Source organism: Musca domestica, unplaced genomic scaffold (genome assembly GCF_030504385.1).
Source record: "Musca domestica strain aabys unplaced genomic scaffold, Musca_domestica.polishedcontigs.V.1.1 1, whole genome shotgun sequence".
Taxonomy (NCBI): Eukaryota; Metazoa; Arthropoda; class Insecta; order Diptera; family Muscidae; genus Musca; species Musca domestica.
The window spans coordinates 49880229-49905674 of record NW_026712114.1 but is presented as its reverse complement, the minus strand read 5'-3'; the positions used below and the strand labels follow the sequence as shown (position 1 = coordinate 49905674).

The window sequence follows — 25446 nt, the reverse complement described above, 5'->3', positions numbered from 1 at the left end:
CTAAGGCCTATGTCAAAATTGTCGTATGCAGTTTCACGTTTACGTATATCCCCCATATAACGATTTTCAATTAAATGTTAGTTCTTCTTCTTATTTACTTGTTTTCTTTATGGCGCTCTCTCATCCAGAAATTACCCTCATACAAAAGGGAAAAATGTTGACTAGTTATCGATAAAAATGTTACCATTAAATACTATTCGTATCCTATTAAGTATTCACACTTGATTTCCAATCTAGTCTTTTTTAAACACTTTTCGCCAGGAATCAACCTAATGCACAATTTCAAACCTGAAACTCCATTCCAATACCCAATTGCAATATTGTACTATTTTGTATTTTTTGTACATAATCTAGTGTAAATTCCGCTATATGATTGACTATCCATCTCAAATCAATCGCTGAATTACTATGTTGTGCCACTTAATTCCTTCCAGTACTCTATATCATAGGCATACGCTCTTGCCTTCAGGATAATGTTTTCGTAAAGAAAATGTTATCCGGATAATGTTCTCGTATAGAAAAATGTTATCCGGATAATGTTTTTGTATAGAAAATGTTATCCGGATAATGTTTTTGTATTAATCCTAGTATTAATCTGCCTTAGTTTTCATATTTTTACTTTCGACTTTCATGAATATTTTAGAAATTGACGATGACAAAAAACGATTTCTGAATTACAATGTGGCTGCCAATTTTCCTTATATATTAGACCGATTTACATGTGGATAATAATAATTATTTGAGATTGTTCAAGTGGGACCACTTGTCATTAATGATTATGATTATTACATGCATATGGCAGAGTGTTTGTGTGGAAATTTTTGTGTGTGTGTAGCTACGTTTTTTACTTACTTCCATAATTTTCCCAGAGATTTGCTTAATTCGGAATTTTGCAAATGTGGATGTTGTTGAGACATAACACGTCTAGCCGCCTGGGCCCAAACCATAAATGCGTTCATTGGACGTTTGATGTGCTCCTTCTTACGATCCGAAGGTTGCCTGGAAAAATGCAAAAAAAACGAAGAAAATTTAAAACAAAATGTTACTGCAGACAAGTGTTCAAGAAGACAAAACAAAAAACACAACATTTGGGTTTTTATTGTTTCTTACGCTACTTTATTCTTTGAAAATTTGCCTAGCTTTTCGAGACAAATTATTTAAATTTTAAGTAAACAAGCAATGGCCCTACTGCTGCCGCATACTAATGGCCACACTCAATGTGCCTTGGCCAGAATGTTGACAGAAGTTTTGTAAACAGTTTACCTAGGATTTTTTTGCATTTACTTGTCCAGTGATTGTTATTATTTTCCTCTTGCCCCTTGTTCTTTTGGCCTTTAAAGTAAGTCGCTGCATTGAAGGTACTAATAACACTTCGAAAGATTAGTGTGCCATTAAAAAGTTTCCATTAACGGTTGTTAATTTGTTTTCATTTTAAGAGTAGTTTTAAAAAGTTGAGCTTTTTTCAAAATAGCTTTTTAGCATTTTTGTTCGTAATTATAATCGATGAAGTAACATAAAAATGCACATCGAATGATAAAAGTTTTTATAAAAACGAAATTAATTATTTATAGAAAATGTTATCCGGATAATGTTTTCGTATAGAAAATGTTATCCGAATATTGTCTTCGTATAGAAAATTTTATCCGGATATTGTTTTTGTGTAGAAAATATTATCCGGATAATGTTTTCGTATAGAAAATGTTATCCGGATTATATTTTCGTGTAGAAAATTTAATCCGGCTAATGTTTTAGTGTAGAAAATTTAATCCGGATAATGTTTTCGTATAGAAAATGTTATCCGGATAATGTTTTCGTATAGAAAATGTTATCCGGATAATGTTTTCGTATAGAAAATGTTATCCGAATATTGTCTTCGTATAGAAAATTTTATCCGGATAATGTTTCCGTTTGGAAAATGTTATCCGGATATTGTTTTTGTGTAGAAAATATTATCCGAATAATGTTTTCGTATAGAAAATGTTATCCGGATTATATTTTCGTGTAGAAAATTTAATCCGGCTAATGTTTTAGTGTAGAAAATTTAATCCGGATAATGTTTTCGTATAGAAAATGTTATCCGGATAATGTTTTCGTATAGCAATTGTTATCCGGATAATGTTTCGTATAGCAAGTGTTATCCGGATAATGTGTTCGTATAGAAAATGTTATCCGGATAATGTCTTCGTATAGAAAATGTTATCCGGATAATGTCTTCGTATAGAAAATGTTATACGGATAATGTCTTCGTATAGAACATTTTATCCGGATAATGTCTTCGTATAGAACATTTTATCCGGATAATGTCTTCCTATAGAACATTTTATCCGGATAATGTCTTCGTATAGTAAAGGTTATCCTGATAATTTTTCCGTTTAAAAAATGTTATTCGGATAATGTTTTCGTATAGAAAATGTTATCCGGACAATGTTTTCGTATAGAAAATGTTATCCGGATAATGTCTTCGTATAGAACATTTTATCCGGATAATGTCTTCGTGTAGAAAATGTTATCCGCTTAATGTATAGAAAATGTTATCCGGGTAACGATTTCGTATAGGAAATATTATCCGGGTAATGGTTTCGTGTAGAAAATATTATCCGGATAACGATTTCGTATAGAAAATGTTATCCGGAGAATGGTTTTGTATAGAAAACTTTATCCGTGTAATGTTTTCATATAGAAAATATTATTCGGATAATGTTTTCATATAAAAAATGTTTTCCGGATAATGTTTTGTTATAGAAAAGTTTATCCGGATAATGTTTTCATATGGAAAATGTTATCCGGATAACGATTTCATGTAGAAAATGCTATCCGGATAACGATTTGATATAGAAAATGTTATCCGGGTAACGGTTTCGTATAGGAAATATTACCCGGGTAATGGTTTCGTGTAGAAAATATTATCCGGATAACGATTTCGTATAGAAAATGTTATCCGGAGAATGGTTTTGTATAGAAAACTTTATCCGGATAATGTTATCATACAGAAAATATTATTCGGATAATGTTTTCGTATAAAAAAATGTTTTCCGGGTAATGTTTTGTTATAGAAAATTTTATCCGGATAATGTTTTCATATGGAAAATGTTATCCGGATAACGATTTCGTACAAAAAATGTTATCCGGATAACGATTTCGTAGAGAAAATATTATTCGGATAATGTTTTCGTATAGAAAATGTTTTCCTGATGCCAATTTCGTATAAAAAAAGTTATCCGGATTATGTTTTTAAAATTGTTTTTTTTTTTTTTTTTTTTTTTTTTTTTTTTTGTATAAGGTTTTCGTACAGAAAATGTTATCCGAAAAAGAAAAAAACATTAGCTTTTACAATATATACAATGTTAAATTGGTGCTCCTCCAAGATGTCCCACCTCCTGGAACTCCTTACAACATTTCAAAATGCATACATCTAAATATTTAAAATACATACGCACATCACACCCCCTACTACACACGATGTGTTCTTGTTTGTGCTTGTGGTGGTCGTGATGTTGGTGTGTTTTGCGTGGTTTTCTGCAAAACTTTTTAACGTTTTTATAATGCTACGAATAATTTATACAGAGTTCTAACTTTTTATACCACATCTCGTTACTTGTTCAAAACTTCTGTTACCTCCACGGCGACGGACGATGGAGTGGATGGCTGACTGGCATGCCGCCGACATGCATGTATGAAGTAGCGGCTTTACGGTTTGCTAATACGGTTATGCCACTCTTGGTTTATAGGTTGCTCGGTGGCTGACTTTAGGAAAATTGTTATGGTTTTTCAGTTATGTTTTTGATGTTAGAGCAAAAGCAAAAAACAAAAAACAAATATTAGAATTTCGTTGCTCGGCGCGTTGTTCAGTTCAAGTTAACAACAAAAAATCCTTGATTTAAAAAAAAATTTAATACCCAAGGCGTTTTTATTAATACGATGATTGCAAGAGGAGATAGATGGAGGCAGAGAAGGAGAACAAGTTTAAATAGAAAATTGTTTGACAGTCAATCACTTGTTGTTGTTGTAGTTCTTGTTGTTTTCAACGGAAATGAATTTTACACCCTGGTGTCTGTTCGTTGTTGTTTCGCATTCTACTGTTACGCGTACGACTGGTGCACAGCGGCGACTTGTTCAACTTTATGGTCACATAAAATTGAACAAGTTCTTAAATAAACGCATTTTATGAAGTGCAAATGAAAAGAGAAAAGAAAAAAAACACAAAAGCTGTAAACGGCATGGGAATTTGCAATACTTGTATATAAATGTATTATTTACTTAGTTTCAATACTTTGTAGAGAGGGTATTATACTTTTGCTTAAATACAGATATATTTTAAATCCTCTCACCATACCATTTAGACCAAAGAACAGAATATTTGTAGATCCCGACCAATAAAGATACAGAAAGGGAAGACAGACTAAAGCCAGCCAAGTCTACTCGCCCCATTATCTGTGATTCGACATTTCGATTTCTCAAGAGATAGAATCCTTCCTAGCTTCCAGTGTAGGTCTATAGGTCTAGGTCTATTTCTCCAATATAAAGAAGAAAAAAACAAATAACTTTGTTGTTATAGTTTCTCAGTGGGTACATACGATCTCTTCACAAAGTATACCCAATGTCGAGTTTACCTATTATTTGGTAATGAGGAAACAGAGTTCAACTTTGCGGTGTTCTTCCTTAAAATTAACTATATGCAGGGTGAGATGAAAAAAGTGCAACAAACTTCAGACTGCTGTCATTTCTAAGCCACTCGTCCGACAGCTGTTAAAATTATTCCAGTGACAACTCATTATATTGTTTACAGGCGTACAAAAGCATTTTGGTGAGAATTTTCCAGAAAAAAAGTTATTGGGGATGGAATTCAAGCGTGATAGTGTGATTTCTTTATATATGGCTGGAAAACCACAAGTGGCTATCGTTAAAGCACTCCAGCATTTAATTGTGAATAAATCGTTTGTGTCTCGTACTATCGCTCGTTACCGTGATACTGGTGGCGTAGCCCAACGTCAAGGAAGTGGACGGAAGAAAACAACAACATCAGCAGAAATGGTTCGAAAAGTAAAAAAGCGACTTGATCGTAAACCGCGTCGCAGTGGCCGAAAAATGGCTCGTGAGCTGAACATATCGCAATATCCCATTCGGCAAATATTGAAAAATGAGCTCAGGACAAAGCCATTGAAATTCTGAACTGAATTTGAATGAAAGAAAATAGACTCAAAAGAGCTAAAGACTTGCTTCGCTTGGTCGAAAGTGGTGAACTGCCGTATTTGGTTTTCTCCGATGAGAAAACATTCGTTGTCCAACAGTTTGCAAACAAACAAAATTATCGTGTTTACTCAAGCGCCTGCCATGGTGATGGTGTAGGCCGCCATAACAGCCGATGGTCGCTCATATTTATCGATCGTGGCACCAGAATAAATGCCGAATATTATCGCAAAAATATTCTGGAGGGTGTATTAAAGCCTTGGGCACGCAAACATTTTGGCCGAAGACCATGGAAATTCCAACAGGACTCAGCACCATCGCACTCAGCACGCGCCACCCAAGAATGGTTACAAAATAAAGATCCTCGCTTCATCACCTTCACGCTTCATCAAGTGTCGATCACCTCAAGCAAGCACTTCGCCGTGAATGGGTCAAAACACCGCAGAGCAACATTCGGACAACGTGTGACGGTTCCATTAGCCGTTTGAAGAGTGTCAAATTTGATGCAATTTCCTACATTTTTTGCTTTCATTCAATAAAATTTAAACCAGTAAAGAAAGTCCTAAAGTCGGGCGGGCCGACTTTATGATACCCTACACCACTTTGCTAATTTAGTAGAGCTGCGCATAACAATTAAAAGTTTTTATGGGAGAATTCAATCATACACGCTATGATTATAATTATAATTTAAAGTTCAAAGGACTAAATATGCCGAAGCATTTGTATCTCTTAAATTCGGACTTGTATTGCCCATTTGGTACACAATTAATTTGGAATCGGATAAAGATATATATGGGAGCTATATCCAAATTTGAACAGATCTTGATAAAATTTAGCAAAGGTATTTCTGAGCTGCATTTGATATATTTCCCCAAATATTGTTATTACAGAGTGCATATTATGGCTGCGGAGGACAAAAATTAAAAATAGGTTTTCGATCAAATTTGGCATACTTATTTTGAGGCCTAATTTGGTTGTATGTGCAAAATTCCATGCATTTCGGGCTAATATTAAACGTTTGGTGCACAATAAAAGGCAAATCGGACGAAGATATATATGGGAGCTATATCTAAATTTTTACCGATTATCTCCAAATTCAATATTGTTCGTCCTTGGGCCAAACAAATGTTGTTTGGAAAATTTCATCTCAATCGGATAATAAATGCGACCTGCATTTTGTTCACAAGAATACATGGACAGACGGACAGACGAACTGACATGCAAAAATCAGCTCAGAAAGTGATTCTATGGAGATCCTCAAAAGTAACTATGGGTCTATCTCGCTTCCTTCTCCATGTTACAAGCAAATGCACAAAGACCTACACACTCTGTGGTGACGGCGTTTGACTTTGTTGCAGTTTTTTATACCCTACACCACAGAGTGGTAAAGGTATTATGTCTTCGTGCATTTGTTTCAGTCAGTTCAGATATAGCTATAGCTCCCATATATATTGTTCATCCGATTTGTAGTATTTGTTACCCACAGCCGTAATATGCACTCCGTAACAACGATATTCAGGGAAATACATCAAATACAGCTCAGAAATATGTTTGCCACATTTTATCGTGATCAGTTCAGATTTATATATAGCTCCCATATATATTTTTATCTGATTTCAAATTAATTTCGCACCAAATGGGCAATACAAGTCCCAATATAAAAGATACAAATGCTGCGGCATATTTAGTCCTTTGAACTTTAAAATTATAATTATAATCATATCATAAAAACCGTTAATTGTTATGTGGAGCTCTAATAAATTAGCAAAGTGGTGTAGGGTATCATAAAGTCGGCCCCGCCCGACTTTAGGACTTTTTTTACTGGTTTTTATCTCACCCCGTATAGATTTCAAATGTTGATGACCAAATTATTAAAATTAATATCTGATCCATTCTTCAACATTCCTTCACTAAATGTCTGCATCATTAAAATTCTTCTCGCGTAAACTCTTTGTTTGTTTTCCCTAGACCAGTACACCGCTAGGCCTCAATCGTTTTAATATTTTTGAATTTTTACATCTTGAAAATAATAAAACTTAAGTCCAGAATCTTGTTTACTCTCCTTTACATGTAGTAATTGGATGCTTTTAATTGTTTGCAATGGAAAACAGTTAATATCAAGATTTCAATTTCCGTAATTCTATCATTAAATCAATATATCCGTCCCTACTTAATTTCACCCACTCACGAGCTGCAGGATTGACTGGCGAACTGCACAGAAGGCATGAAGTTAAAATCACATTTAATTTATTCTGTCACAAATGAAGAAAGCAAGGGGAAAACAAACCAACAACCGTCCAACCATTTACAAATAAATTGTCTGCTCAATCCTCCATTACATTTCATAATGTTGATTTTTTGTTTATTAAACGATAAAATTACAGAGATAAGTAAGAAACAAAATAAAAACAGAAAGCAGGAAAAAAAACAACAACGGTCATCGATGTTGTCGTCGTCGTCGTCGTTTTCGTTGTCGTCATAGACGACGTAACCACAGCATCCCGTTTAACGAAATATTACCGAGTTCTTCAGTCGGCATGGTTCGTTTGTCCGCCTGTCAATATGGGAAAACACATGCAATCCCACCCCCTTTGCCAGTTGGACTAAGTGGACTTGGACGTGGACGGGGACGTGGAAAGATGACATGACACATAAGTATGTTGGTTTGTCCCGTGTACGTCTTGCATATTTTCCGTGCATAAATTGTACAAATGTTATGACATTTGCTGTGTTATTTTAAAGTAAAACGAAGAACAAAAAAAAATGCCATAAATTTCTTCTCTTATTTTGCTTGGTCATTTGGTTTATACATCTTCTTCGCTGCTGCTTGATTCTTATTGCTTTTAATTACATTAATTACAGAGTTTTGCATTTGCAGGACGAGTATTATTTCTATTAATACACTCAAAGAAAGTATTGAAGCAGAAACTATTCAAAGTTCATACAAAAGTTTTGATCAATTTTATTATTTATCCGATCATCTTCCATAATATAAGACACATTTTGCGTCGAGGAGTCTTTAATTGTGTTATATAGAAAGACTACGAAATTAGGTCAAAATAATATTTTTGAACGACCTAATTCATTTATTCACCTAAAACTGTGGGTGGAAGAACACACATAATAGATCGACATATAATATATTTTGGGAACCCAAAAATGTAAATTATTGATAAATAGGTTAAAAAATATTGATAATAGGTTTTAAAATATGCAATGCTACTAAAATTTAGCGATCTGTTATAAAAGGTCGCTAAATTTTAGTAGCATTGCATATTTTTATGGGTTTTTATACCCTGCAACACACAGTGGTCAGGATTTTATGTCTGTGTGCATTTGTTTGTAACATAGAAGAAATATAGATAGACACATAGCTCCTTTGGTGATCTGCATAGAATCACATTCTGAGTCGATTTATGCATGTCTCTCCGTCTGTCCACATATTTTTGTGAACAAAGTACAGTGGGTCTACAGCCCCATCTAGATAACATTTGGCACGATTATCTGAGGACGAACTCTATCGAAATTGGAAATAATCGGTCAATATTTAGATATAGCTTCTATACAGAGTGAGATGGAAAAACTGCAACCAACTTCAGACTTCTATCATTTCCAAGCCACCCGTCCGACAACTGTTAAAAATATTCCAATGACAGATCATTATATTGATTACAAGCGTACAAAAACATTTTGGTAAGAATTTTCCAGAAAAAAAGTTATTCGTGATGGAATTCAAGCGTGATAGTGTGATTTCTTTATATTCGTCTGGAAAACCACAACTGGCTATCGTTAGAGCACTCCAGCATTTAAATGTGAATAAATCTTTTGTGTCTCGTACCATCGCTATTACCGTGATTCTGGTAGAGTAGCCGACGTCAAGGAAGTGGACGGAAGAAAACAGCAACATCAGCAGAAACGGTTCGAAAAGTAAAGAAGCGACTTCATCGAAACCCGCGTCGCAGTGGACGAAAAATGACTCGTGAGCTGAACATATCGCAATATTCCATTCGGCAAATATTGGAAAATGAGCTCGAGGTAAAGCCATTGAAATTCCAAAAAGTGGAAGAACTTATAATGCAACAGAAAGAAAATAAACTTAAAAGAACTAAAGAGTTGCTTCGCTTGGTCAAAAGTGGTGAGTTGCCGAATTTGGTTTCCTCCATTGAGAAAACATTCGTTGTCCAGCAGTTCGAAAACAAACAAAGAGGTCAGCTGAAAATGTGCACCTTCGGTTGGCCACCAGAACTCACGTGCCGGCCATGGTAATGGGGTCGTAACAGCCGATGGTCGCTCTCCACTCGTATTAATCGACCGTGGCATCAGAATAAATGCCGAACATTAGCGCGAAAATTTTCTGGAGGGTGTATTAAAGCCTTGGGCACGCAAACATTTTGGCCGCAGACCTTGGACATTCCAACTCAGCACCATCGCACTCAGCACACGCCAACCAAGAATGGTTAAAAAATGAGGTTCCTCGCTTCATTTCAAGCTCACAATGGCCACCAAAATCTCCGAAAACCAATCCTTTGGACTATTGTGTCTGTAGTATTTTGCAAAGCAAGGTTGGCACTAAAAAATACCATAGTGTCGATCACCTCATACAAGCGCTTTGCCGGGAATAGTCCAAAATACCGCAGATCAACATTCGGTCAGCGTGTGATGGTTTCAAACGGCCGTTTGAAGTTCATAATTCGTGCTAATGTATGTATTAATCTAATTTGTTATTTTTGACCTACACATCTGTAAAATGCTGTGCTCTGTGACAACGATATTCGGGAAATATATCAACTATAGCTCAAAAATACCTTTGTCAAATTTTATCGGAATCATCAGATCAGATTTGGATAAATTGAACGAATTTTGGAACATACGAACGAATTCATCCTGGAAGAAAGTGTATCAAATTTGGTGAAAATCGGTTAAGATATATGCAGTTATACTTATCAAAAAACCATAAAACTAGCGATGCCGTTATATGAGGCCATACCAAACCAGGAACCTCTATGGACAATTTTACACTTCAAGGATTGTCATCTATCAAATCTTCTTAAAGACCAAATTTTAAACCGTTATGTGATTAGGATTATCAAAATATGTGATTAGGGTATCGTTATATATGCGCTATAGGAAAACGTGGAACTAAATATTCAATGTTCTGCCACCAATTTTTAGACAAATTCGTGGAAACATGTGGCAAAAATCGTCAAAATACCGAATATGGGGAGGTACCGTTATATGGGGGCTATACCAAAACGTGGACCGATATATCTAATTTTCAATACCAACCATTGTAGACACAATACAAATTCTGTCCAATTTATGGACAAATCCGTTAAAAATGTGCAAAAATCATCAAAATACCGAATACCTGGAGATACCGTTATATGGTGGCTACACCAACACGTGGTCCTATACAATGTTTCGCCACACGAGCTAGAACCCATTATGACTTACAAAGACCAATTTTTAGATAAATCCGTGCAAAAATGTGGCAAAAATCATCAAAATACCGAATATCGGGAGGTACCGTTATATGGGGGCTATACCAAAACGCGGACCGATATATCTCATTTTCAATACCAACCATTCCAGACACAAAAAAAATTGTTCTGCTAAATTTTGACGCTCTACGTCTAATAATGTGGGCTGCATCGTGATTTCAACAGACAGACAGACCAGCATCGTTAAATCGAATTTTATGCTGAATATGAATATATATACTCTATAGGGTGTACGACGAATATTTATGGATGTTACAAACGGAAAGACAAAGTTAATTACCCTCCTCTCCAAGGTGGAGGGTATAATTACAATTATGGGATTAATCGTAACTATTTGCAATAACACAATATCTACGGATTCCCAAACAAAAAAAAAACCGACACAGTTCTTAAAGTTCTCTAAAAATTATTCTCATGATTATTTACCACTTTTGGAATATCAAATGTCAAAAGATTTAAAAATCGCAAATCAAATTTTATTGCATCCCATTAGATTAGCCACCATTTTAGTTAAATTGGTTCCAAGTCGGACTATATCTTATATCGTACAAGTCTCGATTTCATATGAATCTCTCATCATAGAGTTTGCTGTCTCTAGCGGTATTTCTTATTTTATTTATTATATTAGGGCTTATTATAAGAATCTGTCCTCTGACATCTTTTTGGAATTCATTCAACACAATGTTGAGTAATTTAACGTTAAAAAAAGACTATTACAAAACTATCAACACACGTGGCCAACAGTTGATATGGACTCTTCGTGTGACTAGTAAATGCTTTATTTATTTCACGTGTTCGTAAGAATTAAAAATAAAAACTATTTGGCTTGCATTGTGTCATAGCAAAATCTTAATAAATTAATAACAAAAGAGAAATAAGTTCGACCATGACGAACCTTTATACCCCATACAGTTGGCAAAACTTAAGATATATGTTGATTAATATCAATAGAGTCGAGTTAAAAATCGGAGTTAATTCCTTAAGATTGGTCTAAGATTCCATTAAAAATATATTTTATAGGTTATGTAATGTTATGACCATTCTGAATCGGTACAATCTCATTTTAATTACTTTGACTGCTTAGCCATGTTTTCAATCCGATAATCAATACATAAATGTGTTTTAACATTATGTGCATGTATCTTCATATGTTTCACAATATAGCAAATGGAACGATCAAATTAAAATATATTCCATCTTATTGTAAGAGTATTAAATATCCCAAGAATTTCCTAATTATCTAATTCCCAACGATCATTCCCGGTAGATACATTCTCATACTTGATGATAACCCCTTGGGTCAGTCACTTAAATGTCACACATGTCCAACTAGATTTTTTGTTAAGTGCAATTTTCGTTATTTAGACATGCATGTTTAAATAGCCAACGTGCACACACCCACACTCACCCGTGCATGTACTTTCCCATAGTCCCTTTTACAAGTGCGGAATAAACTTTGAGAGATGACTCTTCAAATCACAGCGAAATGATGCTCGGTACGGTTGTTGTCGCGGTTACAGAAAACTGTGAGAGTGTGACTGACATGTGACAAGTAAAGTGCATCATCCACCCGGCAACATTCAGTTCCACTTCTGCTTCTCTTCCCTTCCACATCCAATATCTCATTTTATTTGGAGTAGAATCTGATGTTGCTTTTACAAAAAGAAGAAGGAAAAAATATGAATACAAATTTAAATGTCCATACGAATATTTTGAAGTATATCTTGAGTGAAGTGTCTTTGGAATTATAATTTGCACACAGTTGTGGGAAATAATGTAGCAGAATGGATTATGAATTTTCAAGATTCGAAAAGTACAATAATACTCAAACTCGTTATTGACCGATCGAAAAAAAGGAGAAATTGCAATTTTGAATGGTGGTCAAATGGTATGATGGTATGTGACGAAGGATGCGGCGGTATTTTCTGAACTTCGTATTTTCTGAACTCTTTGGTGGACGAAAATTACTAGGAAATGTAAACTTGTACATCTTTGTTCTCTTGGGTAAGAAAAGGCGGGTGTTTCGAGATTTGTTCATTAACAAAGGCTACTAAAAGGTACAAACAGGAAAGACATTGTTATTAATCGAGCTAGATAAGGCGGATTGTTTAGAAATTTGTACTTTAAGGGCCGAAAAATAACAAAAGATGCAGTAAGAAACAAAATTGATATTCAACGATCCATTGGAGCTAGAGAATGTTGCTCCATTGGATTTAAAACTAGAGGTTGCACTTCGTGTGGATACCTAGAATGCTGCAAAACTTCCTATTTCAAAAGATCGAAAGGTACTACAAGGTTCAATCAATCAATGGTTGACCCATCGTTAGGAGGTGTTGCATGATGACCAACTTTTTTTAAGAGAAAAGATACAGTAGGATTTCTTTAAGTTCGTACTTTCTTGGTACAAAAAGTATTGAAAAGTAAAAATATGTAAAACTTTGTTATTGAACGATTAGTAGAAATTAGAACTTACATTTTTTGAGCACAACACTTGGGAGTTTTTAGGCGGATTGTTTAGAAATTTGTATTTTAAATGCACGAAAAGTAGCAACAGGTACAACATTATAATAGAACTATCAAACAAACTGGAATTTCTGGGATGCACAAAAAGTACAAAAATTGTTTACTGGGATATTGACCATTGGTAAACCAAAAATATAGCTGACTTATCTTCAAAAGGGAAAAACTCTTCTTTTTCTTTTTTAAGGTTTATTGGATCACTTTGGAGATGCTGGAATCGAAAGAGGAACTGCATCATTATCCGAGATGATTCTCTACAAGGTGAAAATATCTTCTGTCTACAGACCTGTATTAGCTGTAAAAGGTATTCTTTCTGTATAGAAGACCTGAAAAAGATCTTCTATCTATAGATACAGGGTGGGATGAAAAAACTGCAATCAACTTCAGACTGCTGTCATTTCTAGGCCACTCGTCCGACAGCTGTTAAAATTTTTTCAGTGACAGCTCATTATATTGTTTACAGGCGTACACAAGCATTTTGGTGAGAACTTTCCAGAAATAAAGTTATTCGTGAAGGAATTCAATCGTGATAGTGTGATTTATATTCGTCTGGAAAACCACAACTGGCTATCGGTAGAGTACTCCAGTATTAAAATTTGAATAAATCTTTTGTGTCACGTAGCATCGCTCGTTACCGTTATATTGGTAGCGTATACCGACGTCAAGGAAGTGGACGGAAGAAAACAGCAACATCATCAGAAATGGTTCGAAAAGTAAAGAAGCGACTTCATCGAAACCCGCGTCCCAGTGGCCGAAAAATGGCTCGTGAGCTGAACATATCGCAACATTCCATTCGGAAGATATTGACAAATGATCTCGAGGTAAAGCCATTGAATCTCCAAAAAGTGCAAGAACTTACACCGAAACAGAAAGAAAATAGACTCAAAAGAGTTAAATAGTTGCTTCGCTTGGCCGAAAGCGTTGAACTGCCGAATTTAGTTTTCTCCGATGAAAAAACATTCGTTGTCCAGCAGATGGTAAACAAACAAAATGATCGTGATTACTTGTCAAAGAGGTCAGCTGCAAATGTGCACCTTCGGTTGGCCACCCGAACTCAAGCACAGGCCATGTTGATGACAAGGGATTTAATTTAAGGCATTTATCTGCCGTGTCTGCAAATGATGAAGAAATAATTCAACATCTTTTTTGGTTTCCATACAACATGTGCTATACTTTCCACCTCCACTGTGATAACTTAAACATTTTTTGTATCTGTGTGTACATGCTCAAGTATTTCTGGCATTCGAACGGCAATGAGTTTTCTGCACGCTTCATATCATCCTAATCACAAAACGCCAATGTGATATATTCCACAGTTTAATGTTATTTTCATTTCATTTCACTTTATTTCATTCGAATACGCAAAAAACGACACAATGATTGCGAAATCGTCATCATCATCATCGTAATCGTCATCGCAGCCGACAGCATCCGCCTCCATCGTTTTGTGGATGCTTGTAATGCTGGCTCTTTCTTGTGGTAATTAGCGCTGTTGTTGTTAAAAATTAAATGAGTTGCACAAAATCTTATTAAACTGATATCTTTAAGTGGTCTTGTTGTAAAGTGATATCAGCGCAAACGACAACAACACAGCAATGACGCCAACAAAAAATATTCAAATCAGAGAAGACCCAAGGAAAAAAAAGTAATTACAAATGACAAAGCGGAATGACAAATATGTAATGAAAGAACACCCCAAACGTTCTTTAATTTGCGAATATTTGGGATGTGATTTGCATGGCACAACAAAAAAGGAATGTAATTAAAAAATTAGTGGGGTAAATTCTTTCGGATTATTCACAAGTACTGTTGCTTTACGTGGAAGAGTTATAGGACTAGAAACTCGTTCCTTTACTCGAAAACATATACAGCCTTAACCGGACAATCACTTTTTATACCTTCCACCATAATATGGATGGTATACTAAGTTTTTCCGCCTCTAATTATACATTTTACGCCCACAAATATACTTGGAATTAAATTCTTTGTTGATTTAGCTTGTTCCGTTCATCAGTTCGTCTGTGTAAATCAGTCTATATTTCGAAGAAATTAAGTATGTTTATACAATTTTGCAAAAGTGTAATTTAACTCGTAAATTTTTGAATATTTCTGGCGAAATTGTAAAAATTGGATATTTGCAGTTCGTATTAGGAAACACCTATTATGGCAGAAAAATACCTATACAGATCCGTGTTCTTATAGCCAGATATAGCCAGATATTTGACATTATGATGATTTTAGCCAACTTTATAATGGTCAATACTTTGATTTGCTTTTCTCGTCACCATTCTCTTTGTTGCAAGTATAACATTAACCAGTAAAGAAAGACTTAAAGTCGGGCGGGGCCGACTTTATGATACCCTACACCATTTCGCTAATTTAGTAAAGCTGCGCATAACAATTAAAAGTTTTTATGGGAAAATTCAATCATACACGATATGATTATAATTATAATTTAAAGTTCAAAGAACTAAATTAATTTGAAATCGGATAAAGATATATATGGGAGCTATATTCAAATCTGAACCGATCTCGATAAAATTTAGCAAAGGCATTTATAAGCTGTATTTGATATATTTCCCCATATATTGTTGTTCCAGAGTACATATTACGGCTGCGGAGGACAAAAATAACAAACCGGATGAACAATATATATAGGAGCTATAGCTATATCTGAACCGATTTCGATCAAATTTGGTATACTTATTTTCAGGTCCAATCTGATCGTACGTCCAAAATTCCATACTATTCGGACTGATATTACACGTTTGGTGCACAATAAAAGGCAAATCGGACGAAGATATATATGGGAGCTAATCTAAATTTTGACCGATTATCTCCAATTTCAATAGGGTTCGTCCTTGGGCCAAACAAATGATTTGTGCAAAATTTCATCTGGATAGGACAATAAATGCGAACTGTACTTTGTTTACAAAAATACATGGACAGACGGATGGACGGACGGACGGACGGTCGGACGGACATGCATAAATCGACTCAGAATGTGATTCTATGCAGATCATCAAAAGGAACTATAGGTCTATCTCGTTTCCTTTTGCCTGTTACAAACAAATGCACAAAGACATAATACCCTGACCACCTTGTGGTGTAGGGTATAAAAAGGTAAAAAATTACAGGGTGAGATAAAAAAACTGCAACAAAGTCAAACGTCATAATTGTTACAATTCTTTTTTTAAATTTGATTGAATGAAAGCAAAAAATTTTAGAATAATTTTAGATTTGCTCGAATTGGTTACCTTTGGCACGAATTATGGCCTTCAAATGGCCAATGAAACCGTCACACGCAGCCCGAATATTGCTCTGCGGTATTTTGACCCATTCCAGGCGAAGCGCTTGCTTGAGGTGATCGACACTTTGGTAGTTTTAGTGCCAACCTTGCTTTCCAAAATACTCCAGACACAATAGTCTAACGGATTGGTTTCCGGAGGTTTTGATGGCCATTGTGCGCTGGAAATGAAGCGAGGAACCGCATTTTGTAACCATTCTTGGGTGGCGCGTGCTGAGTACGATGGTGCTGAGTCCTGCTGGAATGTCCAAGGTCTGCAGTCAAAATGTTTGGGTGTCCAAGGCTTTAATACACCCTACAGAATATTTTTGCGATAATATTCGGCATCTATTCTGATGCCACGGTGGATTAATGCGAGCGGGGAGCGACCATCGGCTGTTATGGCGGCCACACCATCACCATGGCCGGCGCTTGAGTTATGGGGGCTAACTGAACACGATCACTTTGTTTGTTCACAAACTGCTGGACAGCGAATGTTTTTTCATCGGAGAAAACCAAATCGGCAGTTCACCACTTTCGACCAAGCGAAGCAACTCTTTAGCCCTTTTGAGTCTATTTTCTTTTGGTTGTGGTGTAAATTCTTGCACTTTTTGGAACTTCAATGGCTTTACCCCGAGCTCATTTGTCAATATTTTCCGAATGGAATATTGCGATATGTTCAGCTTACGAGCCATTTTTCGGCGACTGCGACGCGGGTTTCGATCAAGTCGCTTCTTTACTTTTCGAACCATTTCTGCTGGTGTTGCTGTTTTCTTCCGTACATTTCCTTGACGTCGGGCTACGCTACCAATAGCACGGTAACGAGCGATGGTACGAGACACAAAAAAATTATAAACATTTAACTGCTGGAGTGCTCTACCGATAGCCACTTGTAGTTTACCAGCCAAATATAAAGAAATCACACTATCACGCTTGAATTCCATCACGAATAACTGTTTTTGTGGAAAATTCTCACCAAAATGCCTTTGAACGTTTGTAAACAATATAATGAACTGTCACTGGAATAATTTTAACAGCTGTCAAACGAGTAGCTTAGAAATGACAGCAGTCTGAAGTTGGTTGCAGTTTTTTCATCTCAACAGACTGAAATAGACTATAATAATTAAATAAATGTTCAATCCATTTATATGCCCAAATGCAATTTAGAAATGAAAGAACTGAAAAAGATGTTAAGTCCGGCCGGGCCGAACTTTAATACCCTCCACCATTTTGAAAAATCTTAAAAGTTTAAAAAAATCCGTCGAAAAATACCACTTTAAAGAAACCCGTTATATGGGGAGCTATACGAAGACGTGGACTGTAGTACCGATTCCGAACTTCAAATACGAAAATTGAAACAATTTCGTTGAAAAATTTTGCTAATATCATAAAAATACGGAATAAGTGGAGGTACCATTATCTGTGGGCTATACGAAGACGTGGACTTGCATAGAAAAGTTTGTTTTTATAGATTGTAGTACTCATTACGAGCTTCAAATTTTTAATACGAAATTTGAAACAATTCCTGATAAAAATGTCGCTAAAATCATCAAAATACCGAATATCGGGGGGTACCATTATATAGGGTACCGGGGACCTATATAGTCAATTCTCTTCCATTTAAAAATGTGGCTAATTCCATTGAAAAATGTGGCTTAAATCATGAAAATACCGAATATCGGGATGTGCCGTTATATGGGGGATATACGATATTTATGTATGGTGGAGGTTATAAAAAGAGTGTCATATTTTTATGTCACTACCGTAAAATTATAATTGTTACTACCTTTTGCTCGATTAAAAGTAACATTAACCAAATAACTATTTCTTGAATAATTTTCAATTTCGTTGAATAATTTTGCTAATATCATAAAAATACGGAATAAAGGCAGGTACCGTTATATGTGGGCTATACGAAGACGTGGACCTGCATAGAAAAATTTTCTTTTTAGATTGTAGTACTCATTACGAGCTTCAAACTTTTAATACGAAATTTGAAACAATTCCTGACAAAAATGTCGCAAAAATCATCAAAATACCGAATATCGGGGGGTACCATTATATAGGGGCTATGCGATACCGGGGACCTATATAGTCAATTCTCTTCCAGGGGGTTAAGTACTCAGAAGAAACTCCTTGTGTGGATTTTGAAATAATTCCATTAAAAAATGTGGCTTAAATCATAAAAATACCGAATATCGGGAGGTGCCGTTATATGGGGGATATACGATATCTATGTATGGTGGAGGTTATAAAAAGGGTGTCATATTTTTATTTCACTACCTCAAAATTATAATTGTTACTACCTTGTACTCGATTAAAAGTAAAATTAACCAAATAACTATTTCTCTACATTGTTTAATTTTAATGTACATTATAACTCTTCTTCTCATAACCTACATTTTCATATTTATATTTCCCATACATTAAAATATTTATGAATTGAAATAATATATATTTTTTTTTATTTTTAGTAATTGTCTCTAACAATGATCCCTTTCAGCGTCCTTAAAAGCGTACCCCTTTTAAAAACATAAAAAAATTAACCTACATATGTTTCCTTAATCCACACAGACAGCCAGAAAATCCCATCATAGACTGAGAGTGCAGCGATACATACGAATACATCGTATATATTTCAACAAATCACAATAGCTTTCATTTTAAGCTCTTCTCGTGAGGATTTTGTGTAAAATCTATGCCATAAACAGGGATACATTTTTACTTTGGCTGTGGTTATGTTTATTTAGGTTAAACATTTCATGCATAAGACTAGCCTAAAATACCATTAAATTTGAAAGGATATTATCGCATGGCTATGACGGAGTATACATACATATGAGTTAGTGAGTGAGTGAGTGAGTGAGTGTTCGTGTGCGTGTGCCGGATGATTCTGGTGATGATACTCGTGTTCAGTATTTTTTTAATATACGGCCAAAGAGATAACATTGTAGCATTTGCACAGATGTTATGACTTATTCACAAAAACGTGACTGTTAGAGTTTATTTAATATTAAATGTGATTTGATATAAATATGTATATTTATATGTTTTTTGAAGAAATATATACCCACGTACATTAGAACATATAATGGTGTTTGTGTAGACATCATAATGCATTTGGTAAAACAACAGATTGGAGACATAAAAGTTATTTCTAATGGACTCTAGTCAAAATAGATCTGCTGATGTATGTTGATTAAATATTGTTTTGGTTATATTTAAAGAGGACAGTAATAGTGAGTCTTTCGAATATATTTGGATGAAGTTTCCGATCGGTATTTGTTGGTGTTTTGGGTATATTTCTTGCAAGAGACAGTTATTATGGATTCTTATTAAAAATTTTGAATGACCTGTCGCAACTGTGAAATAATAGGAATGTTTCAGAGGGCAGTAATCGGGAATATTTAAAAGAAATTTTTGAAGTTTGTCATCGAAAAATATACATTTAAGACCCTTGATCAGCGTCTGTCTGTGAAAGTCACTCTAGGTTTCGAACGAAATGGAGTAGATTGATAAAATGTTACTCATATATGGTGCAAAACTTTTGGTATTGAAAGAGGGCTATATAGGTTAATGTTTCGGTATAGCCTTCTATAATTTTACCGCCAGATTTATGGTCTTTTGGTAGTTTTAGTTAGAATTTTAGCCCGAATTCCCTATAAATTGGCAGTTTGTATTCCATGTATGTAGGAAATATCCTTGGTCTATATAGATCCAAGTTTTGGTATAGTCCCCATATAACTGTACTATCATATTGTGGTTTTTTGATGATTTAGGTCACGCCTTTCAATAGAATTATTTCAAATATTTTATATGAAGTTCGTAATGAGTACTACTTCCTATGACAGAAAATGTCTGGTACAGATACACGCCTCAATACAACGGCACCTCCCTATATTCGGTATTTTTATGATTTTAGCCAAATTTTTCAACAGAATTATCTTAAACTTGGTGTTTTGAGTTTGTAATAGGTTCATAGCTCCAATATAACTGTACCGGCACATTTATGGTTTTTTGGCAGTTTGTGTTTCCAGCATATAGGCAATATCCTTGAGTAGAACTTTCTATATAGGTCCATGTTTTAAAATAGTCCCCATATAATACCAGATATCCCGTATTTTCTTTTCACCGGAATCTCTGGATGTGAAGGTCCACTTTTTCGTATAACCTCATACAACAGTAACTCAAGATATTCGGATTTTTTCCCTCCACCATACATAGTATGGAGGATATATTAAGTTCGTCATTCCGTTTGTTACTCATCGAAATACTAATTTTAGACCCAACAAAGTATATATATTATTGATCAGCGTATAACTCTAAGACGATTCGTCTGTTGTAATCACGCTACAGTCAAAACGAATTAGGATAGGAAGCTAAAATTTTGCACACAAACAGGTCGGCAAACAGGTCAAGTTCCAAGATGGGTTATATCTGTCCACGATATCGTATAACCTCCATATAACGGTACCCACCGATATTCGGTATTTCACGCTACAGTCAAAACGAATTAGGATAGGAAGCTAAAATTTTGCACACATCTGTCTTTTGTCAGCAAACAGGTCAAGTTCGAAGATGGGTTATATCTGTCCACGATATCGTATAGCCTCCATATAACGGTACCCACCGATATTCGGTATTTTGCTGATTTTAACCACATTTTTCAATGGAATAGTCTGGCAATCCACACAAGGAGTTCCCTCTGAGTACTTTACCCCCTGGAAGATAATTGTCTATATTGTCTGAGATATTCGGTATTTCAAGGGTTTTCGCGACATTATTCACGGGAATTGCATCAAATTTCGTATTTAAAGTTAGAAATGGGTACTATAACATATGAGCGAAAGTTGTCTATTCAGGTCCACGTCTTAGTGTACCCCCCATTCGGTATTTTGATGATTTTAGCGACATTGTTTTAAATTTGGTATTTGAAGTTCGTAATGGATACTACAGCATATGGCAGAAAATTGTCTGTGCAGGTCCAGGTCCTTCGTAGAGCCCCTATATAACGGTACCTCCAGATATTCGGTATTTTGATGATTTTAGCTATATTATTAACTTTCTTCAAGTTTCTCATTTCAATACTGCAATGGTTTATGAAAAAAGTTACCTACGCAGGTTCACGTCGTCGTATAGAGTTTTTAAGAGTTTTCAAGATTTAACAGAATTTTTAACGGATTTTATTGTTTTTGAAAATTGCCAAATTCATTCCAAATGGTGGAGGGTATTCAAAGTTCGGCCCAGCCGAACTTACAGCTTTTTTACTTGTTAGCTCTACTTTCATAATGTGCTAGATTTTCCTCATAATTATTTCAAATTTTGGAGGAGTTATTTTGAATAAGAATTCATTCAGATCTCCTATCCAAGTTTAGTAATCGCATCAATTCAGGAAGACAACAACTTCTTTTAAAAATTGCTATTAAATTATTAAATTATTAGCATTAAATTATAATCTCGAAAAATAATTATTAAGGCTCAAAGTATTATATTTAAAACCACAAACCAATATTTTATAATCTTCTATTGGCCCTTTATTTTAAAAAAAAATCATTCACCCACATTCAAAGGCGTGATGTAGACCACCCTACCGAAATCTGATTCATAATTAATATCTCGTTTACATTGTAAATATTTGATTTGGGCAAATATTGCACAGACAAATTTATACAGGGACTGGCTTGTTTAAACAGCAACGGCAAAAAAAAAGAAAATCAAAATATAAAATCTAAACACAAGAAAGACCACAACAACTACACCAACAACCAAAGAATAACAAATGCTTTTACACGAAGTTAAACTATGGACTAACCACAATTCCAGGTGACATAGGGTGGCTGGTTGACTACATATTTATACCGTAAGAATGCAGTCATGTGTAAAACAAAACCGGAGATGTTTACATTGGCATTTGACACATTACTTTTTACCACACTCACACCAATGCACATACTCAGGCAGCCACACATAAAACAAATATGCAAACATATTTACAATAATTAAACACATATAGTATTACATATGTACATACTAACATCAATGCAATGTTAAGTGTAAACCAACTGCTTCTGGTAAGTCTTACTGACAATAACCTCGGTTCGGTTCAGTGTTTGTCTGACGGTTGCAACAGTAGCTGTTACTTTAGACAAACCTAAATTTTCCCACGCATTTATAGCTACTGGAATTCTAAATGCAGATAAGGAGCAAAGCGAGCAGAGATCGTCAGAAGGAAGTAAAACACAAAATGCGTGTGTGACTTGTTGAGATTGCACCTAAACCGATTTGAAACAAAGTTATGTTCAACCACATTCCGTTGCGTTCGGTGTTTGCATTTTGGATGGGAAGATAAGAACAACAGCCGGAAGAGACGCAAACCTGCTGTAGCTACCACCACCACCACGAACAACATGTTAAAGTCATGTTCAGTAACTGCTCCTTTTCAATTTGTTAGAATATGATTTAATTTGGGAAACACCAGCTTGTGTGCATGTACAAAGGTGGTATGTCAAGAAGTTCGTAGCATGTCGCCTGTCTTTATGTCTCCTTGAATTATCTTATCCTGTTTGCATGGGCGTGCAGAGGATGTGTTTACGAAATAAATGAAAAGCTGTGTTTGGAATAAAATCTTAAAGTATTTTTTTTTTTTTCTATTCTAAGAAAAGAGGATTTCGGATGCCTCAAAGTGTTTTCAGCTGATGTTCCCTAGAATTTTTATGTACATAGATCGGAAATAATGCACCAGTTTTATGCAACTTCTTAAAAAAATATTTTGATTGAATTTTTTATAATTCTTTTTCTATTGAGACCCAAAAATTCACACTAACTCTACGTTTTCCTTCTTCAGAAAAAAATTTAAAAAAATGTTCTACAGTGTTATTAAATCAAATTAGATGGCCTATCGAAAATGCAGGGTGAGATGGAAAAAGTGCAACTAAATTCAGACTGTTGTCATTTCTAAGCCACTCGTCCGACAGCTGTTAAAATTATTCCAGTGACAGCTCATTATATTCTTTACAAGCGTACAAAAGCAATTTGGTGAGAATTTTAATGAAAAAAAGGTATTTGCGATGGAATTCATGGATGGATTTCTTTATATTTGGCTAGAAAACCACAAGTCGCTATCGTTAGAGCACTCCAGCATTTAAATGTGAATAAATCTTTTGTGTCTCGTACCATCGCTTGTTACCGTGATACTGGTAGCATAGCCCGACGTCAAGGAAGTGAACGGAAGAAAACAGCAACATTAGCAGAAATGGTTCGAAAAGTATGGAAGCGACTTGATGGAAAACCGCGTCGAAGTGTCCGAAAAAATGGCACCTGAACTGAATATATCGCAATATTTCATTCGGCAAATATTGAAAACTGAGCTCGGGTTAAAGCCATTTCCAAAAAGTGCAAGAATTTCCACCGCTACATGAAGAAAATAGACTCAAAAGAGCTAAAGAGTTGTATCGCTTGGCCGAAAGTGGTGAACTGCCAAATCTGGTTTTCTCCGATGACAAAACATTTTGTAAACAAACGAAATGATCGTCTTTACATGCCAAAGAGATCATCTGAAAATGTGCATCTTCGGTTGAGCACCAGAACTCAAGCGCCGGCCGTAACTGTCGATGGTCGCTGTCCGCTCGTATTAATCGACCGTAGCATCAGAATAAATACCAAATATTATCGCGAAAATATTCTGGTGGGTGTATTAAAGCCTGTGGCGCGCAAACATTTTGGCCGCAGATCTTGGACATTCCAACAGGACTCAGCACCATCGCACTCAGCACACGCCACCCAAAAATGGTTACAAAATGGGGTTTCTCGCTTTATTTTTTCTAGCTCACAATGACCGCCAAAATCTCCGGATACCAATCCGCTGGACTTTTGTGTATGGAGTATTTTGGAAAGCAAGGTTGGCACTAAGAAATACTAAAGTGTCAATCACCTCAAGCTAGCGCAGAGCAACATTCGGACAGCATGTGACAGTTTCATAGGCCGTTTGAAGGCCATAATTCGTGCCAAAGGTGACCAATTCGAACAAATCTAAACTTATTTGAAAATTTGATGCTATTTCCCACATTTTTTGTTTTCATTCAATAAAATTTAAAAAAAATGTAAAAATTATGGCGTTTGGCTTGAAGTCTTCTACTGCCTATAGAAGTCTTTGAGGTTTTCTACTGTCTACAGAAGACCTTGAGGTCTTCTACTGCCTATAGAAGACCTTGAGGTCTTTTACTGCCTATGGAAGACCTTGAGGTCTTCTACTGCCTACAAAAGACCTTGGGGTCTTCTACTGCCTACAAACGATCTTGGGGTCTTCCACTGCCTATAGAAAACCTTGAAGTCTTACTGCCTATAGAAGATCTTGAGGTCTTTAACTTCCCAAAGAAGACCTTCTTCCGATAGAGAACCTTAAGGTCTTTTTCTCCAGATAGTCTTCTTCTCTCAGTAGAAAGCCTTAAAGACCTTGAGGGTTTCTTCTCCCAATTAAAGGCCTTGAAGTCTCCCCCCCTCCCGATAGAAAGCCTTGGGGTATTTTACTGAAATCTTCTATAGTGGAAATCACTCTAGCTTCCGAACGAAATGAAGTAGGTTGATAATGTTTTACTCAAACGTGTATTATATATGCAGGACTTTTGATGTTGAAAATGGTTCATGTAGGTCCACGTTTTGGTATAGCCCCCATATAATGGTACCTCCTTTTTTCGGTATTTTGGTGATTTTAGCGACATTATTCACCGGAATTGTTTCAAATTTGGTGATTGAAGTTCGTAATAAATACTACAGCCTAAGACAGATTATTATCTGAGCAGACCCACGACTTCGTATAGTCTCCATATAACGATACCTCCCGATATTCGGCGTTTTAATGATTTTAGGCACATTTGGCATTTGAATATTCCAATGGCTTATGACAAAAGTCGTATAGAGCCTAATAAAACGGCTGCATTAGGTATTTTTAAGATT

The 25446-nt window shown here is 35.4% G+C and overlaps 1 protein-coding gene across 1 annotated transcript in view; it reads right to left on the bottom strand.

Annotated features, from left to right (window-relative positions):
- LOC101900714 (alpha-protein kinase 1) overlaps positions 1 to 25446 on the bottom strand; it is a 76333-nt gene that overhangs the window by 9870 nt on the left and 41017 nt on the right. The window contains exon 2 of the mRNA XM_005179549.4: positions 853 to 999. Coding sequence (XP_005179606.3) covers positions 853 to 999 — 147 coding nt within the window. The remainder of the gene's footprint in view (positions 1 to 852; positions 1000 to 25446) is intronic.